We start from the raw sequence: 20,903 nt of genomic DNA, 5'->3' as shown, positions 1-20,903 counted from the left end.
TTACACATTCAGGATTAGAGGGCAAGAAAAAAACCCACATAGAATTACAGCAGAACTGCTGCATCAATCACGGCTGGATTAAATCTCTCAGAAACTATGAAATGCGGTCTATAAAAAAGGGCGGGGTTGCCACTGACATGAGGCGGGGTTTATGGTTAGTGGGCGGGTTCAGCCACCATAAAAAGGGATAGTGCTTGAAAACGGACCCACACACAGCTACAGAGTGACACACGTCCGAACGTTGACACGTACATACACACGCACACACACACACACACACACACATAAATACATACATACATACATACGCGCGCGCGCGCACACACACACACTTACACACGCACAGACACACACGCTGTTTTAGTGTCCGGTTCGTCGGTCAACGTGCGTTATGAAGCGCGCGCCTGGATAACAACCTGTGTGGGTTTTTTTTTTTTTTTTTTTTTCTTTTTTTGGGGGGGGGCGGAAAGTGTCATTTCAAGCTTGTCTTTTTCTTCTTCCCCGGGTTGAATTGGATTTTACTTATAATGGTTTTGGATATGCACGAACGGGATGAAGAGAAGTCCTTTCCTGCCCGCCGAAGTAAGATAAAATAGGGTTTCATTCACAGCGGACTTAATCCTCTCGTTCCCTATGAAGAAGTCAAAAGTAAGTCATGCATGTGCGTCTTGTTTTCACTTGTCATTGTATTTATTATTTTGTTCAGCGCAAACATCTTTTGCCTTGCGCACGGCTGCCTCAACAGCCTGTTGCGTGTCTGCAATTAGACTTAATTGCATTTCATTTTTTGAGGAATTTATTTGACAGAATGTGGAGGTGTGGCTTTGGACTTGCACATATTTATTTGTTTGTTTGTTTGTTTATGCAGTGTATTTGTTTATATATTTATTCGCACTCTGTGTCACTTCTGTATGAGTTCTCCAGCCTTCAATTAAAGCGTTAAAAATGTTGTCCAAGGAAACTTCAGGAAAAAGAGCTACATAATATATCGTTTCATTCGATATCATTGGCCGTAGATATTGTATTTATGTATTTACAGTATGCAATTTTCAGTATGTAAATGAACTCGTTTCATTTATGATTATAGGACCAGATGTATTAATTTATTCATTCATTTGGATGAATAATTCACCAACTATATATCTGCATGCACCTTAGCAAGCCTTTGGATATTAATCTGTGATTTCAGACACATATCAAGTGAGTCATAGCTACCACTCCATACCTTACATCCATCCAGTAGCACCTTATCACGAAATTGTGTTCAGGTCATTAATTCAGCCAAGACAGACTTTTATTTTTTTTTATTATTATTTTTTAAAACATGGGTTGCTCTTTGGAGTTGAAAACAAAGCGACAATAAAAAGTGGCTCTCAAGCAGAGGATTTATATATATATATATATATATATATATATATATATATATATATATATATATATATATATATGTATGTATATATGTATGTATGTATGTATGTATGTATGTATGTATGTATGTATGTATGTATGTATGTATGTATGTATGTACCAAGCATTGTGGAATTGTTTTGTTTTGTTTTGTTTTGTCTTAATAATTTGCTCTGAGAAAAGGTGGAACTCTTGGAACATATACTTGAATGAATGTAATTGTTAATTAGTTGGAAAGGTTCAAAAGATCCATGCAGGTATCATGGAACAAGTTTTAGCCTGCTGAATATGGATCTCCTGCCAGGCCGTGGCACACAAACCGTTTTTCAGGTTTAGGAGGTTCATCAGACGAATGTTTTCAAGGGAGGCATTAAGGATTGTTTAGAAGATAGAGCAGTCTGTTTATCGCTCATCCTGCTCATGGGCTTGTCAGGATAATGTGTGAGATAAGGATCCTGGGTCAGCGTTCAGACATAATATCCGAAACGTGCATCTCAAAACTTCAGAAGCTGTAATGCAGGCTTTGCACAACAGCTTGTGGAGAGTGGTGATGTCCTGCTGCAGTTTGGCCCCCAGAGGCAGATGCAGGCACGGGAAGGCTGGCAGAGTGATACACCAAGTCTGCTCATTATTAGGGGCTATATAATTTTCAAACACAGCGAATTTCTTAAGCACTTAATGTCTTTTAGTGAGTGCAGCATTTTGCAAGTAATTAGGAGGTTTCAAGAAGGTTTAAGATTTACATCTCGGTGGAGCCCCGAGCTTGAGGCTGGATCAACTGGAATCTGGAAAACATCAGAAATAATGTGATATTTCCTGAGTGGTAATGTGCAAGAAAGAGAAATCTGAGCTACTCATAAAAAGACACACACACACAAAAACCCTCAAATCTCTTAATCCACACAGCTGCTGTTTGGCTACTGATGTATTTACTTACACAACCACACACACACAACCACACACACACACACACACACACACACAAAAAATGCAACTAATTCTGATTTTGGATTTAAATTTGTACTCGCAAAAGTAAAAAAAAAAAAACATTTTTAATGCATTCCTACAGTAGTCCTTCATTCCTTTCATATCCCTTCCTGTTTCTACCTCAAATCTGATACACATTTGTGATGCCCTCATGCAATAAACAGTGCAAAATAATTTTAAAAAATAAAAATGTTTTCATCTGACTCACCCTGAGATCATCAAATCTCTGGAGTAACACAAATTTAACTATGGGAATTATGTTGTGATAAATAAATAAATAAATAAAATAAATACAAATAATTTAGTATTTTAGCATCTTCAGAGTAGACACCTTTTTTGTCTAGAATTTCCAGAAATTTATTCTTGACATGTTCTCAACCGGTTTCTTGAGGAATCTCCCTGAGATGCTTTTTAAACAGTATTAAAGGAGGTCCCACCTATGCTGGACTCTTATTGGCTACTTTCCTCAATATTTCGCTCCAAGTCATCCGTTTAAAAATTTTTATTTTTTTTTTTGTAAATGAAATGTTAGTTTTCTAATGAAAGAACTGAATATGTTGGCATAATTATATTCAATGCAGATTTCAAACATTTAATCATACACCTTCAGATCAATAGGTTTTTAAGATCATGAGAAACATTTCAATTGACTGTCTCTAAACTTTTGAGCATGAGTGTGGGGGTGAACATTATATATAATGACAGGTGTAATCAGGATGGGTGGTGTCCATAGTGTATATATATATATATATATATATATATATATATATATATATATATATATATATATGCTAGGATTGTTTAGACTATGGAGACCACCCATCCTGATTATGCCTGTCGTTATATTGTGCAAAGATTAAGATCCTGCCTTGCTGACAGCATCCCATTCCCTGAATTTCTTTAACATGTTCTGAACATTCTCAACCGCTGATTAAACTTTGACCACAGTTGTAAAAAGGGAAAAGAAAAAAAGAGTTACGGTTAATCTGTGAATAATGAGCATCTCGGTGAAAGCCGTGTAGTCAAAATGTGCCCAGGAGTGTTTACTCTGTGCTTTAATTGCAAAGTGATAACATGCTGCAGTAGGTGAAAGTAGGTTACGAAGAGGAAACGTGTCTGGTTTTTCCTGATAAGGACAACAAGCATTCGAGTATAGGACACACACACATACACACACACACACACACACACACTCAGCAACTGTTTAAGATGTTGAATTATGATATACTGTACAAATTGCTTCATGTTTCAGATGTGAACAGAAGCATGCGGAAGCATTCGAAGTCTGGCTAAGATGGAGTACATGAGGGTTTTTTTTAAAGTTATTTCCTCTTCATGAGTCACTAGATTTGCAGTTCACATGGGGGGTGAGGGTGGATGAAACATTACAAATAGGGATTTTAAGAGCACGATTACTTTAAGGTTATTATTTCATGATTACTTTGTTGTTGTTGTTGTTGTTTCTTCCTTGTAACTGTCTTTATTTGTTCTCATGCTGGAGGAATATGAAATGGAGGTATTATCAGTTTTACATTATACGGTAAATAACAAATTCTGCACTTACACAACTTAAAACTTATTTAAAAAATATTTTCAGGAAAAAAAGTGTTCACTTGTATGATTTCTATTCACAAACCATACAGAATGGCCAACTTTACTGCACACACATCGTTGTGGTGTGTCTGTGTAGTTCCTGTAATTGTTTTTCTTCCAAAGTCCACGTGATCCAGCAATCATGCTAAACTGGCCAGAGTCCGAGCCGGTCTGAGTCTCCCGGAGACGTGAGAACACACAACAATCTGGAAAAAAGGCTGATCATGCATTAGGTTTAAACATTTGCCTTAATTACAGTCCAGGTTTGTCTAGCGATTGGCTTTACATACAGCGCTTTTGGGCATAGCTGGTTACACCAAGCAGCTTGTAGATGCTGGAATTTATTTATTCATTTGTTTGTTTATTTATTTTCACCACTAGTTTTATTTTATTTCGTATTGTTTTTCCTCATGCATGAACTGAGCCTGATCTCTGAAATGGATTGAGCACCAAAAATCCCTTCCAGACCAAATCCTATTCTTGCAAAATAAGCCTTCAAACTATTTAACCGACAAATCACATCATTTTCTCATAGTTATTTTTTGCAGGTTTGGAAATGTCATAAATATCATTGATGATGAAATACACAGTAATTAATATTCCCTATGCATTTTTTACCTGTTAGCTAATCTGTAGCCTCGGGCAACTTTGTTCTGTTTTAAATCAAGATTTGGGTAAATGCACCTGTACTACAGAGTAAAAAGGAGTACACGTGTTAGGGAGCAGAGTGATACGATGAAAACATCGTATGAAGACATCGTATCACCAGTCTCACAGAGGTTTCACGATACACGACATGATATCACCCAGCATATACAGATTTGGTCACAAATGACCAGAAAAAGTGTTGCATTTACAGATTTTATCCAGAGCGACTTACAGAAGCAAAAGGACATTATGTTTTTACATTTTTCTCATCTACACTAAGCAGTTTAGGGTGAAGCGCAGCTTGACAGTGCAGGGATTTGAACTCACGACCTTCCAATCAAATCAATATTTGAAATATTTAATGGTTATTTATATTTTCCCCCCAAAATGCATGTTTTATTTATTTTAAAAACACTAAAAAAGGAGAAATAAAAAAACTTATTACAACGTTTTAACAGTGGTTTCTAATGATTGAAAATAAATAAATATAAATATGATATCTACAATATCTCAGAAATGTACTGACATGTTCTATCACGATATCAATATTACATCGTCTCATCGCCCAGCTCTAGTCATCGATGCTAGGAATGATCTCGAACTAATTTCTACTAATTTCAAACGTCGCCCTCGCCCATTGTGCCTCTTTCCTTTTTCATGAGGCTTTTTTGTCGGCCCGTGTGAATGAGAACAAAAAGCTACAGGGTTCGTTATTGTTACTTTTCTGTTATGTGAGGCACTCAGGTGATGAATGTGATATCTGGATATCTGTGTGTGACTGTAGGACTGATGGTAAGACTGTCCCACCTTTGTGTTAACACACAATACTTTGTCTACAATACTGCATGTGCAGTATGCTTTTTATTTATTAATGATTTTTTTTTACTAGCTGCTAAAAAACTAATTTTAGCATTAGGGGTTTTTTGTTTGTTTTTTAAGACAGTCTTTGTCAGATATACGTCTAGACAGACATTTATTACCCAGGTGGCTTGGCTCGCTCGGATCTCGGTAACACTGTTATGTTTACCGTTTAACACGTTTTATATGAATTCCATGAGTTTACGTACTGTGCTGCAATATGCAACTAAACGGTCTTTTATTATTTTCTTTAGTGCTTTACGCGCATTCAGCTCATGGAAACCGCTCGTCTGGATTAAGTGCATTTTTAATGCATCTTCTTTTTTTAATGTCGTACGTACTATATAATCCAAAATTCCATTAAGCATGGGCCGCATTCGCTTTATACAAATTACTAAATATAAAATTTGCACACTTCTTCTGATTGCCCAGAATGCATTGAGATATAAAATATCTATAAAACTATGGAATAAAACTTGTTACAAAGTTGATTATTTTCCTAAATTTCTGTCGTTTTTTTTTTTCTTTTTACATTTTACACAAGTACATTGTATCCATTTACTGTATAGCTACATTTATTGTTGAATTAAATGTAGCTAATAAAAAATTTGGCTGAATTAAACACGATGTCCTGAAGTGTTTTATTCCTCTTACTCCACAGCAATTTGTCAACATTTTAACAACATTTTTACTTTTACTGAAGCGCATCACATTTTACACAAACACTTTTTATCCATTTATAGCTACATTTAATGCTGTGGAATGTCCAGGAAGCGAGTTACTTCCTGTTATTCTCCAGTAACGGCACCTCCCAAAGTGTTTTATTCCTCTTACAATTTGTCAACATTTACTTTTTAAGATATTTTTAATTTATTAATTTTACATTTATTCATTTTTATTCTTTTATAGCTAAATTTAACGTTGTGGAACGTCCAAAAAAACCCAAATCACTTGTTATAATAGCTATAAACAGTCGTTTATAGTCGTTGATTTTTTAAACTGCAGCTCATCACTTTCTTTGCAGTAGAAAATGTTTTTTTTGCTTCAAAATTCTGATACTGACTGAATTCTTCGTCCATAAATGTTAATCTCCTTAAAGAAATCTTCAACAATTATACGTCTTTCTTTCTTTATTTTTTTATCCGTCCACCGTACAAGTCCCTGTGAATGATCATTTTATGTTTTTTCTAATACGATATGGGGACAATAAAGTATTAGAACGAGCTCATTAATATAAATCTGTGATTTGCAGCTGCACTACTTTCAGAGCTGCTGTTACAGAGAATTAATCAACACCTTCTGACCAGTCAGAATCCACCAGAATTCAACAGCACTGTGGTGTGAAGTAGATTCATTTCATATTTAAGTTCATATTTAAGTTTTTACATTTAAAATCTCAGCTACTGTTTCAAAACGAATTCATCTGGTGTCCTGGAGGAAGCTCGGTGTTTGTGGTGCTTTCTTCTGAGGGCCAAGTGAGAAAGTATGTGTTCTCGGGACATGCGATATGCCATCTTTGATGTGTTTTATTCAGTTAGTGTGAAGCCCTTTAAGTGCATCTGAAAGGAAACAGACAGACTGAGTGCAATTTGTGCAAGCAAATTGAATTCGGGAACTTTTCGAGTGGATCTCTGTCTGTATCAGAGGATGAAACGATTATGACTTTCCGGTTAACCATGATGGTTGGGATGGATGGACAATGCTCTTCAGGACTCTGGCTTAGTAAAAGGTTTCATGATCGTTCATTTTCACCATAACACCCCCCCCCCCCTCCCCCATAGCTATATGCTAGCTGGTGTGCACACAAGGGGTGGGGCGATAAGAGAAAAATATCATTCTCGAAGGTATTTCTGCAGTATACGATGTGTAACACAATATGTAGTTATGCTCACAGGGTGCCAACAATAGAGAGGTGGAGCATTTATTAAAATAAATAAATAAATAAATAAAGTGGGAGAGAGAGAGAGAGAGAGGGAGAAAATGTTCCAAGATAGACTTTATTTAAAGTCTACAAAATGGCTTTATTTTTATTTATTTTTTTAACTAAGAATATTTATCACTGAAACAACAGCTGTTTCTAGTTAGTTTGTCATTATTTTTAAATAAATAAATAATTTTTTTTTTAAAAAGATGTCATGATATCCATGCTAGAGCCGGCAATAGGATATAATATAATAATTTGTGCTCAGTTTTGTCACAAAGCCTTTTTAATGCTACTTTATATAAAGTCTATAAAAATCGGATTTTTATTTTTTTTATATTTAAAAATAACACTATGTATAAAATTATTTCAATGTTTTCAACACTGAAAAGAAGAAAAATAAACTTTAACAATTAAGGACAAAACTTTTAACATAACATCAGCTGCTTCCAGTATGTTTGTAATAAATAAAAATCATTAAAAAAAACATATAAAAATCTAATAGAGAACACAATATAAACAAATTCCATACTAGAGCTGGGCGACTATAAACTATCAATATTGTGATAAATTGTGTAACTTTTCTGAGATATCGGGGCTATCATGACATCATTTTCTATTTTTTTTTTTATAACATTGTCCTTTTTTGATTTTATAAATAAAAATACATAAATAAGTCTACAGATTTTTATTTATACATATTTTAGGTCTTATAAATAAATAAAAAATTTTAAATGACAATTTTCTCCTTTTCAGTTCTTTTATGTATCATTTAATATAGGAAATTTATGAATTATATAAAAAATACTAGTAAGGTTTCATCAAGTGTCAAAGTTTTTTTTCTATGTGATACTGTATTGCTGACTGTTTTAAGCAAACCTGCTTATATATAGCATGATACATATTGCCATATCTCATAGCCATATCATGCCATATCATCCCACCCTGCTATTGCACACCTTCTTCTGGTTATTATTAGCGGTTGGACTGATTTCTAGCATGATATTTTTTCCCACACCAAAGTATTAGCTGTCCAAAGCCAAAAAGAAGTTCATGGCTGTATGACTAATGGAACATGCACCGCTCTTTGTCACTGCTGTTGTTCTTCAGCCTGATTATGTCAATGAGATTATGGACTGAATGGCACTTTGTTCATCATGAATTCAGAGCCTGTGTCTGGACGGCTTGCTAAATTACTGAAGCGTAACGATCAAAGCGTCAGCTGTTCATGAATTCCTGACAGTTATCTAGTCCAGGTGCTCTCCGGCATTATCTCACCGTTATCTCAGTGATGGACAAAAGGATGGAAAACTAAACTCTTTCTTCCCATGTTAATTCCATCCACACTGCTCCGAGATCCTGTTCAGTGTTCTTACAGCCAGGATAAGGTCTTTGTTAAGCTCAATTAAACAAAAGCTTCGAAAAGGAAAAAAAAGAAGTTGGCATCTGTGTTTGTTTCTGTTCTGCGTGTTTTAACTACGTGCCTGCTATCAAACATCTCACATTTCTCATTACCATCTTAATTCAGCCATTATTGGAGCTTTTTTCTCTCGTGTTCTTTATTCAACAGCACGTTTTTATGTTTAAAGTGCCGTCTAGAATGTGAGTCAAGACGAAAAAGAAAAGGAAAAGACAGAAGATTCCCTCAAGGTAGCTCCACAATCTTCACGCGCACGATCGGGAGACAAGCAGGTCTAAACTAGCACACCGTTACTCTTGCAGGTTTTAAAATCATTCACATGTAAGCACATATAATGAAATCAGAAAAAGTTCTGCATAAAGGCTAACACAAATATCAGTCTTGTGCTGCTGTTTATTTCCCTCCATCAGACAATTGCAACATTGTAATAGGCTAATTTACATATTGCCAATAGAACATTAAGAAATTAAAAAGGCTTCAGAGGGGGGGGGGGGCGGGGGGGGGGGGGGGGACGACGACATTGTAGTGACAAACAGATATCACTAAATCCAGACTTTCATTCTCATATTTCCAGAAATAAGTAAGACGTTCCAGAAATATTTTATGTTGCCTTACGTTGCGTTGTGTTACGTTATATACAGTAGATGCCTGATTCTGGCACATAACTACCATATAGTATGTAGAAGCATGGGCCTTTTCATAGTGTTTGAGAAAACACAACGCAAATTATCCAGTGAGTCACAAAGCTACATAATGACTTCGTTCTAATGCTGTACAAACCAAATTTTTTTTTTTCAGGGCTGTCAGAATTACAATCAGATCTCTCGGCAAACGGGCAACTTTAAAGGCACAAAAACTAAATTTTATTATCCCAGCAGAGACCAGGGGCGGGAAATCTTATTGTCTTCCATTGATTTAATGAAATGGGGTGGGGGTGTCTTTTTGTATCTTCTTTCATTCATTACTGCGAAGTATTGGTAGTAGCAATATGGGTGTAAAATCCTAGATCAGACATCATGAGGGGGAAAAAAAACTAGGGCTACTAGGGCTGGGCGATATGATGATATGATATCAATATGATAAATGATGTAACGATACAGTTCTCTGAGATATTGTGTGTATCGTGAAATCTTTGTAAAACATTTAGATTTTTAACTAACATTGACTAACTCAGACTGGAAGCAGCTGGTTTGATTTTAAAGAATTTCAAACCTTTCAAACTTGTAACTGCTAATGTTTAACATTTTTACAGATTTTTTTTTTCTTACACTTTTCGGTGAATTTCTTTTTGTAGTTTTTAATCAAATGCAACACGACAGTTAATTTGAGAACGTGCATTTTGTAATACATAACATGTATTACAGAAATATCTTCTAGTATCATGATATGAGATTTTGGTCATATTGCCCCACCCCTGTATTCTACTGTTAATGGGGTTTTTTTTTTTTTTGTGTGTGTTTTTTTTTTTGGGGGGGGGGTCAGAATTTCATTATTTTTTAAGAGTTTATTTGAATTTGGTAGATCTACCAAATGTTAATATATACAGTAACACTTATTTAACACTTAAATATAACACTATATAACACTTCTATATTTCTTTCTTTCTTTCTTTTTATTCAAATAAACATTAACAGTAAGATTTCATTATTGTAAAAGAATTGATGTTATACCTATTTCTGTCTTGTCCATTTGACTTGACTATTTTCTTCAAAAAGTTTGGTCAGTCATGGACCTTTTTTGAAATATCAACAAGCATCTCCAGATGGATATTTTTTTAAAAATGCATTCTGGTTTGAGTTTACTGACTCTAATTAAAGAAATTATATATGAATCGCATGAAAATGAATCACGTGTAAATGAATCATACATAAATGAATCAAATGTAAATGAATCACATGTAAATTAATCATATGAAAATGAATAAATAAATTAAAGACCAAAAAAAAAAAAAAAATTAATCGCAGAAGTTCTAGGTTTTTGCATTTAGAAACAGTGTCTCACTTTCAAGGTTGGGTTGGTTTAGGCTTAGAAAGCAGATTTTTAAAAATAAATTAATTCTTTAATTTGAAACATGTTTAAAATGGCTGAGCTGTTTTTATTAGATTGTTTTATTCCCTGGAGTCTGGAAAACTGTCCAAGGACCACACACTTTTTCCATTCCTCATGTCAACTTTATTTACATAGTTAAGTTTGTTAATCTTTGGGCAGATGAAATATTAAGCGTCATGTATCTTGTTTCCTGGAGCAACTTACAGTCTAGGAAATTAGTTGTGATTCACTTCTCCGCTTCTTCTCCTTGTTCCTTGTCCATTTGACTGTCAGCGTTTGCGTGAAGTGCTTGGCCCCCTAGTTGTTTTATGGCTGTTATGCAAATGACTGGCTCTTGTTTTCAAACAGAAGACGTAATTCAGACTCTTGTGTCCATATCCATATCTCACTCCTGTCTGTCTTCACTAAAAGTGTTCCAATATGCCTCTTTATGTTTTGTTTTGATTTTCAAAGATCCCAAGATCTGTTAGCTTGGGTAAAAGACCTGACTTGCATATTGAGTTTTAAAGAAATACATATAAAAAAATACAAATAGAAAATACAAAAAAAAAGCTGGATTTGTGATCCCTCAGGAAGTACCCAATAAAATTCTGCAGTTTTTCCTCAGTTTTTTTGACAGATTTATAGTTTATGGCAAAGTGGGGAGTTTGAGATGGCCGAAAAGTTCAATAAAGTAGCAATAATGTTATGTTTAGATTTTTTGTAACTTTTAACTACAATCAGGTGCATTTCATTAAATATTTTATTAAGAATTGGGTAATAGTAGCTAAAGCAACTTGACCCCGTTTACAGCAATGTTTTCGTTAGGTTCTCATTAGCCGTGGCCATTGACCATTTCCTCATGTTTCACTGTGAATTACAAGTGAATTTTGAATTATTTTTTTTCACTCCTCAGGGGGAAAAGTCTGGTATACATTATAGTTTGGGTTTACATGGCCTAATTAAAGAAAATAATATCAGAATTTCCATTCCAGGTGATTCAGAAACATGTTGTAATTACAGAATTTGTTAAAAAATAAATAAATAAATTTAAACGTCCTTTGTAATGAGAAACGGTCAAACTGCAAAACTTAATGATTATGGATACCAATTTAACCTTGCTAAAAGCCTTATTAAAAATAGAGCAATATTAGATAACTAAATTGTGATTATTTTATGTGCTTGACTTCTACGTTAATAAATTCAGTAAATACAGTGGGATCAAAAAAAGTCTGAGACCACGCTGACAAAACAAAGAAAGGAAATGTTCAATAATTTCAATGTTCATTACTATTTCTAGATCATGATTTAAAATGTTTTCTCTGAGGGATTTGATGTAAAGACACAAACTTGTAAGTTTACACAAACTTGTAGAGTCAACATGCTCATGACTTTGTTAGGACCATTCAGGATCAGATATTATTTACAGCATTCAGGTTTTGCAGGTGTCATAGATTAATTTTACATTAAATCAGTAAAACTCACAGCATATTTGACATTGCATGAGCAGAGAGGCATGACAAAAATGACAAGATCAGAACCATAGATCTGTTTACTTCCTGATTACGTGAAGAAGTGGGTAAGGATTCAAAAAACTGTTACCTAGAATAGCAGTATCAAACGATGCATTTCCAGCTACAGTTCTACTGAAGGTGTCTATGAATAAGCTAGATATGATATATAAACACTATATCCACATCTCAAGGTAAAAAGAATGAAGGCTGCTTTTTTGTTTGTTGTTTTTTATCTTATTGAACTGAATTTCCATAAGTTTGAAGTTATACCATCCCATCATTATGGAATGACTTGCAGAAGCATCTAAAGCAAGTGAAATTAATCACATTATCCGATTTAAAGCTATTTGTTCAGTACATATGCTCATGTCTTCACTTGTTCTGCAGCAATGTTTTAAGTGTGATTTCTTGTGTCTGAATGTTGACGTCTTTACCTTGTAAAATATATATATTTTTTAATCTCGGTGTTTGTAACTATGCTGGTGAAATAAAAATGATCAATAAGTCCGAATATTAAAGGTACAAAAGACGTATGCTTAATGTTACCAAGAAAACAAGGAAAGGTACACTTTTTTATATAGTATTTTTTTTCCCTAAGAGTATATACACAGTAATTTTAGTTTGAATTAAATGCGATCTTACAGAAATAGGGTTGCATTCACACCAAGCTTTGACAAGGACAAGGACAAAATAATACCAAACATAATGAATGTATTGTTGTCTATTTTATTGATAAAAAAAACAACTCTTGTGTTGAAGTGGCACTTGAAATGTAGAGTTCCCTACCCTCACTTCCTCCATAACCAAGCTCTCTCATGAAGTTAAAAAAATATTTTTATCTCAAGGTTAATGGTTAAAGGTCTATGTTGAAATTTCAGCTTAAAAAAAACCTTTAGAGGGAAAGCCTTTAGAGGGAAAGCCTTTAGAGGGAAAGCCAAAATGAGCAAAATTGTGCACGTAATCAAAGAAATTTTATTGTCTTTCCTCTGTGTAGCTTGTATTAAGGCTGGGTGATATCTCGATTTAATATCGGTATCATGATAAATGATTACTTGCTGTACTTTTCTGAGATATCGTTGGTATGGTGATGTATTTTTTTTAACGTTTTTAATAATTACAAATTAAATGGTACTGAATAGAAACCCTTGATTTGATGTGTTTTTTTCCCTAATTTTCAAATCCAGTTTAACTCTTTTTTTTGTTTGTTTATTTTACTATTGTTTTGCAGACAGTTAACTAAATTATATTTCATGATACTCATCATGTAAGATAGAAATGTCCTTAAGTATTGTGATATAATATTTTTGTCATATCGTCCAGCCCTAGCTTGTATGTACTGGAACAAAATGTCATTTCTTCAGGACCAAGGTGCAACACAGAATAGCATGCAGGTCGACATAAAGTGCTAATACAGTGTAAGACGAGTGCAAGACCAAAAATACACTGAACAGAACAATAAATACACAGGACAATAAATATATAGAACATGGGCTGTAAACTGTAAATTATTGCGTAGTCTAACAGCACAAGTATAGCAGCAATATTGGCAGCAAAAACGAGTTCCATAATATAAATGACTGATGCATCTTAAATTTTGTGCAGTGCAGAGATACGGATTCTTATATTTCAGTGTATAACTATCATTTTTGTCTAAATATATCCTCTTTTTTGTGGTTGTCTTTTTTAGATTTGGATACGTACCTGTGTCCATTTGTTGCTTTACATCACAGTTGCTGCCTATTCGAGTGAAATCGGAAATCCCATAACAGATGACATCAAGAAAATTTCATTACTGGTAAGAGTTAAACGTTCAATCGGGTCCGCTCATGGCCCAGGGGGGTGGGGGGTGGGGGGCTATGTGGATAGTGGTGGGGGAATTCACTTTTTTCGAGCTTCAAAGAGATTAGTGATCGCTATCCTATTGTGTGCTCGTTCGTTTTTTTGCATCAATACAGGAGATTGTGACAGACAGGGAGCTGAACTGTCATCTGTGGAGCTTTTAAGGGATTAAAGCACTGAATTGGAAAGTTTAACTTTCCAATTTTAAAAACTTTTAAAAGTTTAAAAGTCAGTGATTTTCAGTGGGATTTATAAAATTCACATCTTTATGCCCACAGGTGGACACGTTAAAAAAATCATTTGAAATTTTGGATAGATATTTTTTCTTTAAATAGTGGATTGGACTGACCCAAGATAAGCATTTTTGTGTATTTTGCATTTGTACCAGACTTGCGCTTAAAACAGTATTCAGTATTTCTAGAAACCAGAAGTTGAACATGCTTTAAAAAAAAAAAGTGCAGACAGTCTCTTTTCGCATTGTCTCTCCTTTTGTCCTGTCTTGTGTCTCAATTGTTTTGTTCTTAGTGTTAAATTTTTTCTCCCCTGACCTTCTAAATGATTACATTTCAACACTCCGACCAAGAAATGGGCTGTTGGCAAACTAAATATTAATGAACGTTTAATGTTACTGTAAGCAATATGTATAATATATAATTTATTAATTTGAAAAAACACCTAAATCAACTTGGTCTTCATGATAAGGACCAATATGATAATCTGCTTAATAATAATTGGCTTAACACTGAAATCACAGTTATAGGCTAAATAGCATTTATTCATTTTTAAAGAAAACAGCCTTTTCTTTCAGATTTCAATCACAATAAGTCCTTGGTCACTCGGTTAATTTTGTGTTAATGCATTAAATGTTGAATATAAACACGGTTAGACTCAAAATAATGAAATGCATAAAGCCATTATAGTAAGCTAGTCCATTATACAAGTTTAGCCAAGCTCACGTAATATCTGTAAATAGCTGTAAGTTTTCGATATGGAATAAAATATTATTTTCTTCACAGTTCAACGGTGCAGAAATACATGATATTAGTGCTTACTTTTCTTATGCCGTGATCATCATCAAATCTGACAGCAGATGACAGAATGGTGCACTGGAGAACTAACTTAGCTAGCTAAATCATGCTAGGCTCATATTAGCTTAACTGTCAGTCATGAGTCAGTCAGAAAGTTGTATTAATTTAGAATTAGTTGTGGAGACTATGAAGAAGGAATAATGATTATCACTACTGCCGTCTATAGATTCTCCATTAGCTTAAAAGCACAAGCTAAATCTTTTTCAGTGATTAGCATTTAACAGTCTGGTTTAAGCTAATACTTGCTAATGGTTGTTCTTCCCGTTATACTAAGTATAAATAATACATAATAAATACAGCACTAATGTCATTAACATTTGCAGTAAAAACCTCTCAGACCCACTGATGGAAGCTGTAAACATTTTTGTGGCTGCTTTAAGAAATTGTTTCGTTTGGGAGCGTTGTTCCTGCTGGAGTGTTTGGGTGTGTGTTCTGCCCTTATTCTCCAGAACTTCCTTCCTTTCCAGAAGGAAGCTGATTGTTATAAAACACACTGGCAGGTTTATACTGTATTTTCTTCTTTCCACCAGAAACAGAATATTCCGAAAGACTACAAGATCACTGTACAATATTTGCCTAAAGAAGTGGTAAGTCATTTAGATGTTTTCTTTTTTGTGTGCTAATATGAATGCACTTGTGTAAAAGGACACAACAGAAATGGAAAATTTCTAGACAAAAAATTTAACGTTATACATGTCAAACAAAAATAAATGTTGTCCGCTGTTAAAGAATGGAGCAAGTGATAGGGCTGGGCGATATATCTCAAACTTAATAGATACAGTAACACTTATTTAACACTTAAATATAAAAATATATTTCATGATACATTTCATGTGTTAGGATCGTGATGTGATATTTTGGTCATATCGCCAACCCCTACCATATTATTATAATATCATGTTAGTATAGTATCTTATGACTATATATCTCATCACTATGGTATAGTCAACTTCCTAATAAAACTGTGTGCTAATGTGGGAAAATGTTGCTTTGTTTTTGTTTTGTTTTGGGGTTTTTTTCCTCCAGAGTGGTATGTGCTGGGTGAAGCTCAACGTATTCCACTTGGAGGAGAGCTTAAAAGACCTGTCCCAGAAGTTTGGGAATATTTCCTCCAACAAAGATTACATAGAAACGTTTGTCCAAATGTTGAAAGAGATGCGATATATCATTGGACATGACTTGGTGAGTTGTTATTTCACTGTTATATTGATTATTTAACATGCAACATATAAACTCATCATTTCACTTAAGGTGAATTTCTATGTTATATATCATGTACTGTATGTCTGATAAGATGAGATAAGTAAGGAATAAAACACAATGAGGGAGGGAGAATTAGTTAAAGAACTCTAACTGTTACCAAGCACGGAAAATGGAGACTCCTTCCATAAATGTTACATAAATATCTCAGTACAGAAAACTTCACTATATCAGTGATTACACACGTTTTTAAAATCAGTTTATGTGATGCATGCAACATTGAAGTCGCTGTGAATGAGCTGTTAGCAGGGGCATTAGCTGGACTGTTAATCATCCGGCACTGAGCCCAGATTCTTCTCCATCAAAAAACTTTTAAAAATGTTACTGGGATCAGAAGGTCGGGGATTCAAGCCCCAGCTCCACCAAGCTGCTACTTTTGGGGCTTTGAGCAAAGCCCTTAACCCTCTCTGCTCCAGGGACACTTTATCATGGCTGACCATGTGCTCTGACCCCAGCATCCTAACAAGCTGGAGTATGTGAAAAAAGAATTTTACTGTGCTGTAATGGTATACGTGACAAATAAAGGCTTCTTCTTATTATTCTTCTACCCCTATTGAGCAAGGAAAAACTCCCTAAGATGATATGCGGAAGAAACCTTGAGAATTAATCAATCATCTGACCAATCTCTGGCTTAAAGTTTACACCAGATCATCCAGTTTTAACCTTTGCTTCTTGCAAATCCTGAAAAATGTTCTCAGATTCTTGAGAATCCCCAAAGTGGCTGTGTCATGCATGTTTTGACATATTTCGTGAAATTTGTGTTGTTGACTCAAATGCTTTTTTTTTTTGTATTTTCGACATATACGGTATTAAAGCTTGCAGAAATGCAAGCTAGATGTTTGGTTTTTTGTTCATGTTGGACAGCCGCTTTAATTAGTCTCTTACATGAGTACAAAGGACTATCAGTACGCTGCATCTTTGCAGAGAGCACCGTGCACATTTACCTTAAGAACATTGTTGTCTTTGGTGTGACATGCAGGTGTTGCTACTTAAGAAGGACAGGTTTTTCTGCTTCGCAGATGCCACTGATTAGAAGAGTCTGAAAACATTGCAGTAGGTGGATTGGCTATGCTAAACTTCGGTGTCAATGAGTGTGTGAGTGTGTGTGTGCATGGTGCCCTGAGATTTACTTCAGTCCCATACAGGGTGAATTCTCCAGCCTTGCCTCCAACTTTCTCAGGAAACACTCCAGATCTGTGGCTCTGACCAGGGTGGAGAGCTTACTGAATTGTAAAGATAGTGTAGCTAGCTGGGTAATAGCTTTCCCAACAGAAATACAAACCGAAATTATAGGATCCTGATTGGTTAATCCTGTTTCTCGCCACAGCCATTCTTAATAAAACACAATGAAATAAACTAATGTTTGTTTCAGGTCTGTGGAGGAATATACATATGGAGGAGTCATAATGATGACTTTGTCGGACTTTTTAACGAACGTGGTTATATTGTAATTACTTCGCGAAACATGCAGAGCATTTGTTATCAAATATTTCAGTTAAGTTCAACCTTAAAATTCCAACTACCCCCAGCTACACCTCGGAAACAGATTTAGCAGAGCCATATTTCCCTCAAATTTTAAAATAAGTAATTATAGACCGACAGTGTTCGTAAGTGACAAAGCAGCCTTAGGAACAAATGGATGTATCTTTTATTTCCTGCTTATTTCCAGGCCATTAGCTGTTTTCATATTTAGACCCGTAGAGAAAACATGTTGAGATGTTGCTGATTGTCTTGAAGTTGGGAAATCCTTTGACGTGCAACATTGGCTATTCTAAATGATTTCATGAGAAGTCTGAGAAAGTTTGATAAATTGCTGCAGAGAACAAGATGGCATACACCTTCAGAATGTGAGACAGAGAGTAAAGCTAGACAAGCCCCAATGTTCGGTGCGTTATTCTCCATATATTAAAATCAGCCGCAAAAATACTGCTTGCCTTCCAACTTGGCTCAAGTTTCAGAAACATTTTTGCTTCTTCAAAGCACATCACAAAAGAATTCACCACCAAATAGTGAAGAGGCTGAAAGCTAGAGACTTTGCCACATGATTCCAATTACAATTGCTACGTGAGATTGCATTTATTCTTAGCAACACCAAAAGCATTCACTGTCGAGGATTTGTGTGTCTTTCGCATCTCACTCTCATTTTTTTTTCTTTAGCTTAAATTGTGGTTTATTATTTTTCTTTTTCTTTGTTTTATTTATTTATTTTTTTTTTGGTGGTTCGGGTTAATTTTTCTTTGGTTTTTCAGGAGAATTCCATGCTGGAGTTTCAGTGCCACTACAGAGAGGAGAAATGGCTCACGCCACGCTATTTCAAATTTGTAGAAGACTTTTTCAACACAGCCAATTCTTCGAGAGAAGTAGAAGACTGCGAACCTCCACCATGCCCAACGACGATTAAAACGAAAGTAACGACAACTACAGCAACAGCGGCGCCGACACAGCAACATTCGCAAGGCGGTGAGGAGATTTTGATTTGGCATTAGATTAGAGATTGTGTTAATGATGTAACCAAATACAAATCTATTATTCATAATGAGCAGAATTGTAAACAAATACAATTACAGATACAAATAGGAGGTGGACTATTGTGTTTTTTTTTTGTTTTGTATAGGTTGTTTGTTTTTGGAGTTTTTTTGTGGGAAAGTTTCACAAAGTATCTGATTGAGACTAGCAATCTTTATCAGGATTGGATCCCATAGGACTGGAAAAAATATCAGATATGAAGATCGCAGCATAAATTAACAATCATTAATGTTCACTAACGTTCATTAACGCTAATGTGATGCATTTACAGCATTAACTTATTCATCTTTAATAACTGCCTGGTCAGGGTCACAATGGTTACATTTAGGCTAGTTTCCAGGAAATATAACCAAAAAAATGTTACATAAATTATTGCACATAGAAAAACAAAAAAAACAGCAAGCACATCTTTAGTTGAGATAAATTACACACTACAGTGATGTAGCTGAGTCTGAGGAACTGTCAGAGCCTGAATTTACTGGGATTTCTCTCTCCGAGTTATTTTCCACTGTTTCTAGGGACACAGAGGGAGGATTCAAAAACAATACCTGAAGGAAATAAATCCCCTTTTCTTTTTAGGCCACGCCCACTTTGGGGTTCAATCTGAATGCAGATACTGATCCTGATACATGCAAAGATTATGTAACAATAAGAGCTCCATAGGACGAGTAAATTTTACTAAATTGTCATAAATTAGCACTCCCCCCTGGGGTGATGTGTACACACTGTCCTGTGCATAGCCACCTTTACAAAGAAATCCACAGGATACATGAACGGTTCCATGCGGGGGTTTTGTTTTTTCTTTTTTTTTCTTTTTTTTTTTTTTTTTGTCAGTGCCATTTTAGCGCCAAAGCCGAAAACCACAAGATGTTCCCTGGCGGACGGCATGAAAAGAAGAAAAGAGCCGACGCACAATTGTCAGTGCGGTGACAGCCGAGCAATCTTCAGATCTTCCCAAGCACAGATTCATTCTCTCAGAAAGCAGACACATGGAATCTTTTGTTGGGACGGAAAGAAAAGGGGGCCGTGATGGACTCTTCTTTCAGTGAAGTGTTTTTCATCTAAGTGTATTAACGCTCCACCCTTTCTTTTCTCTCGCTCTCTCTCTCTCTCTCTCTCTCTCTCTCTCTCCCTCCAGGTAGCTCATCTATTGAGAACACAAACCAAAGCGAAGGTGAGGAATCACCCAAAACTGAAAGAGTTCATTTGATTTTGATTTTTATTGACGTTATTCTAACTTATTGTGGTCATTTCCACAAATATGCATCGCAGGGGGTTCAGGAATTTTGAACTTGTGCCCATAACATCAGTGTGTTGTTTTTGACCCCCACTAGATAATAAACTTGTGACTACAACACATTTATTATTATTTATTAGTTTTATTTTACTTCAAATTACTTGCTCAACTCTATATGCTCTCCAGATGTGTAACTCTGGTAAAAACTGTTCAGGCAAAGCCAAGTGCCAGTGTGTTGATGTCAAACTCTCTTGGCTACAGATTTACTTTGTTTGCTTGGCCATTTGCAAGGTTAAGGTCAGTCCTTTGGGCTCTCCAAAGAGATATGTCATGTTTCCACTTCATCAATCTCCTTTTTTCCCCAAGAGATATTGACACCATCAGTAACATTAACAAAGTAATTAACTTTTTTTTGGTTAAATAATAAACCAAATAAGCTGATAATAAACACTTTCATTAACCACTGTTCATCCTGTCACTGAGTAAAAAAGGTTGTTAACTGGTGAAATTCAGGAAAATTCAGAACTGAGGCTGAATATCATGTGTTTTGTTTTTTTTTAAAAATCCCTAAAACTTG

The 20,903-nt window shown here is 35.1% G+C and overlaps 1 protein-coding gene across 1 annotated transcript in view; it reads left to right on the top strand.

Annotated features, from left to right (window-relative positions):
• The first annotated feature begins 206 nt into the window (after positions 1–206).
• Positions 207–20,903, top strand: part of kitlga (kit ligand a) — a 28,306-nt gene continuing 7,609 nt past the window's right edge. Inside the window, exons 1-6 of the mRNA XM_017475019.3 lie at positions 207–648; positions 14,064–14,171; positions 15,834–15,890; positions 16,330–16,485; positions 18,813–19,023; positions 20,228–20,263. Coding sequence (XP_017330508.1) covers positions 634–648; positions 14,064–14,171; positions 15,834–15,890; positions 16,330–16,485; positions 18,813–19,023; positions 20,228–20,263 — 583 coding nt within the window. The 5' untranslated portion in view covers positions 207–633. The remainder of the gene's footprint in view (positions 649–14,063; positions 14,172–15,833; positions 15,891–16,329; positions 16,486–18,812; positions 19,024–20,227; positions 20,264–20,903) is intronic.

The sequence above is a fragment of the Ictalurus punctatus genome, chromosome 8, assembly GCF_001660625.3.
Source record: "Ictalurus punctatus breed USDA103 chromosome 8, Coco_2.0, whole genome shotgun sequence".
Taxonomy (NCBI): domain Eukaryota; kingdom Metazoa; phylum Chordata; class Actinopteri; order Siluriformes; family Ictaluridae; genus Ictalurus; species Ictalurus punctatus.
The sequence above is the reverse complement of the archived record's forward strand: the minus strand, read 5'-3'. Positions and strand labels throughout refer to the sequence as shown.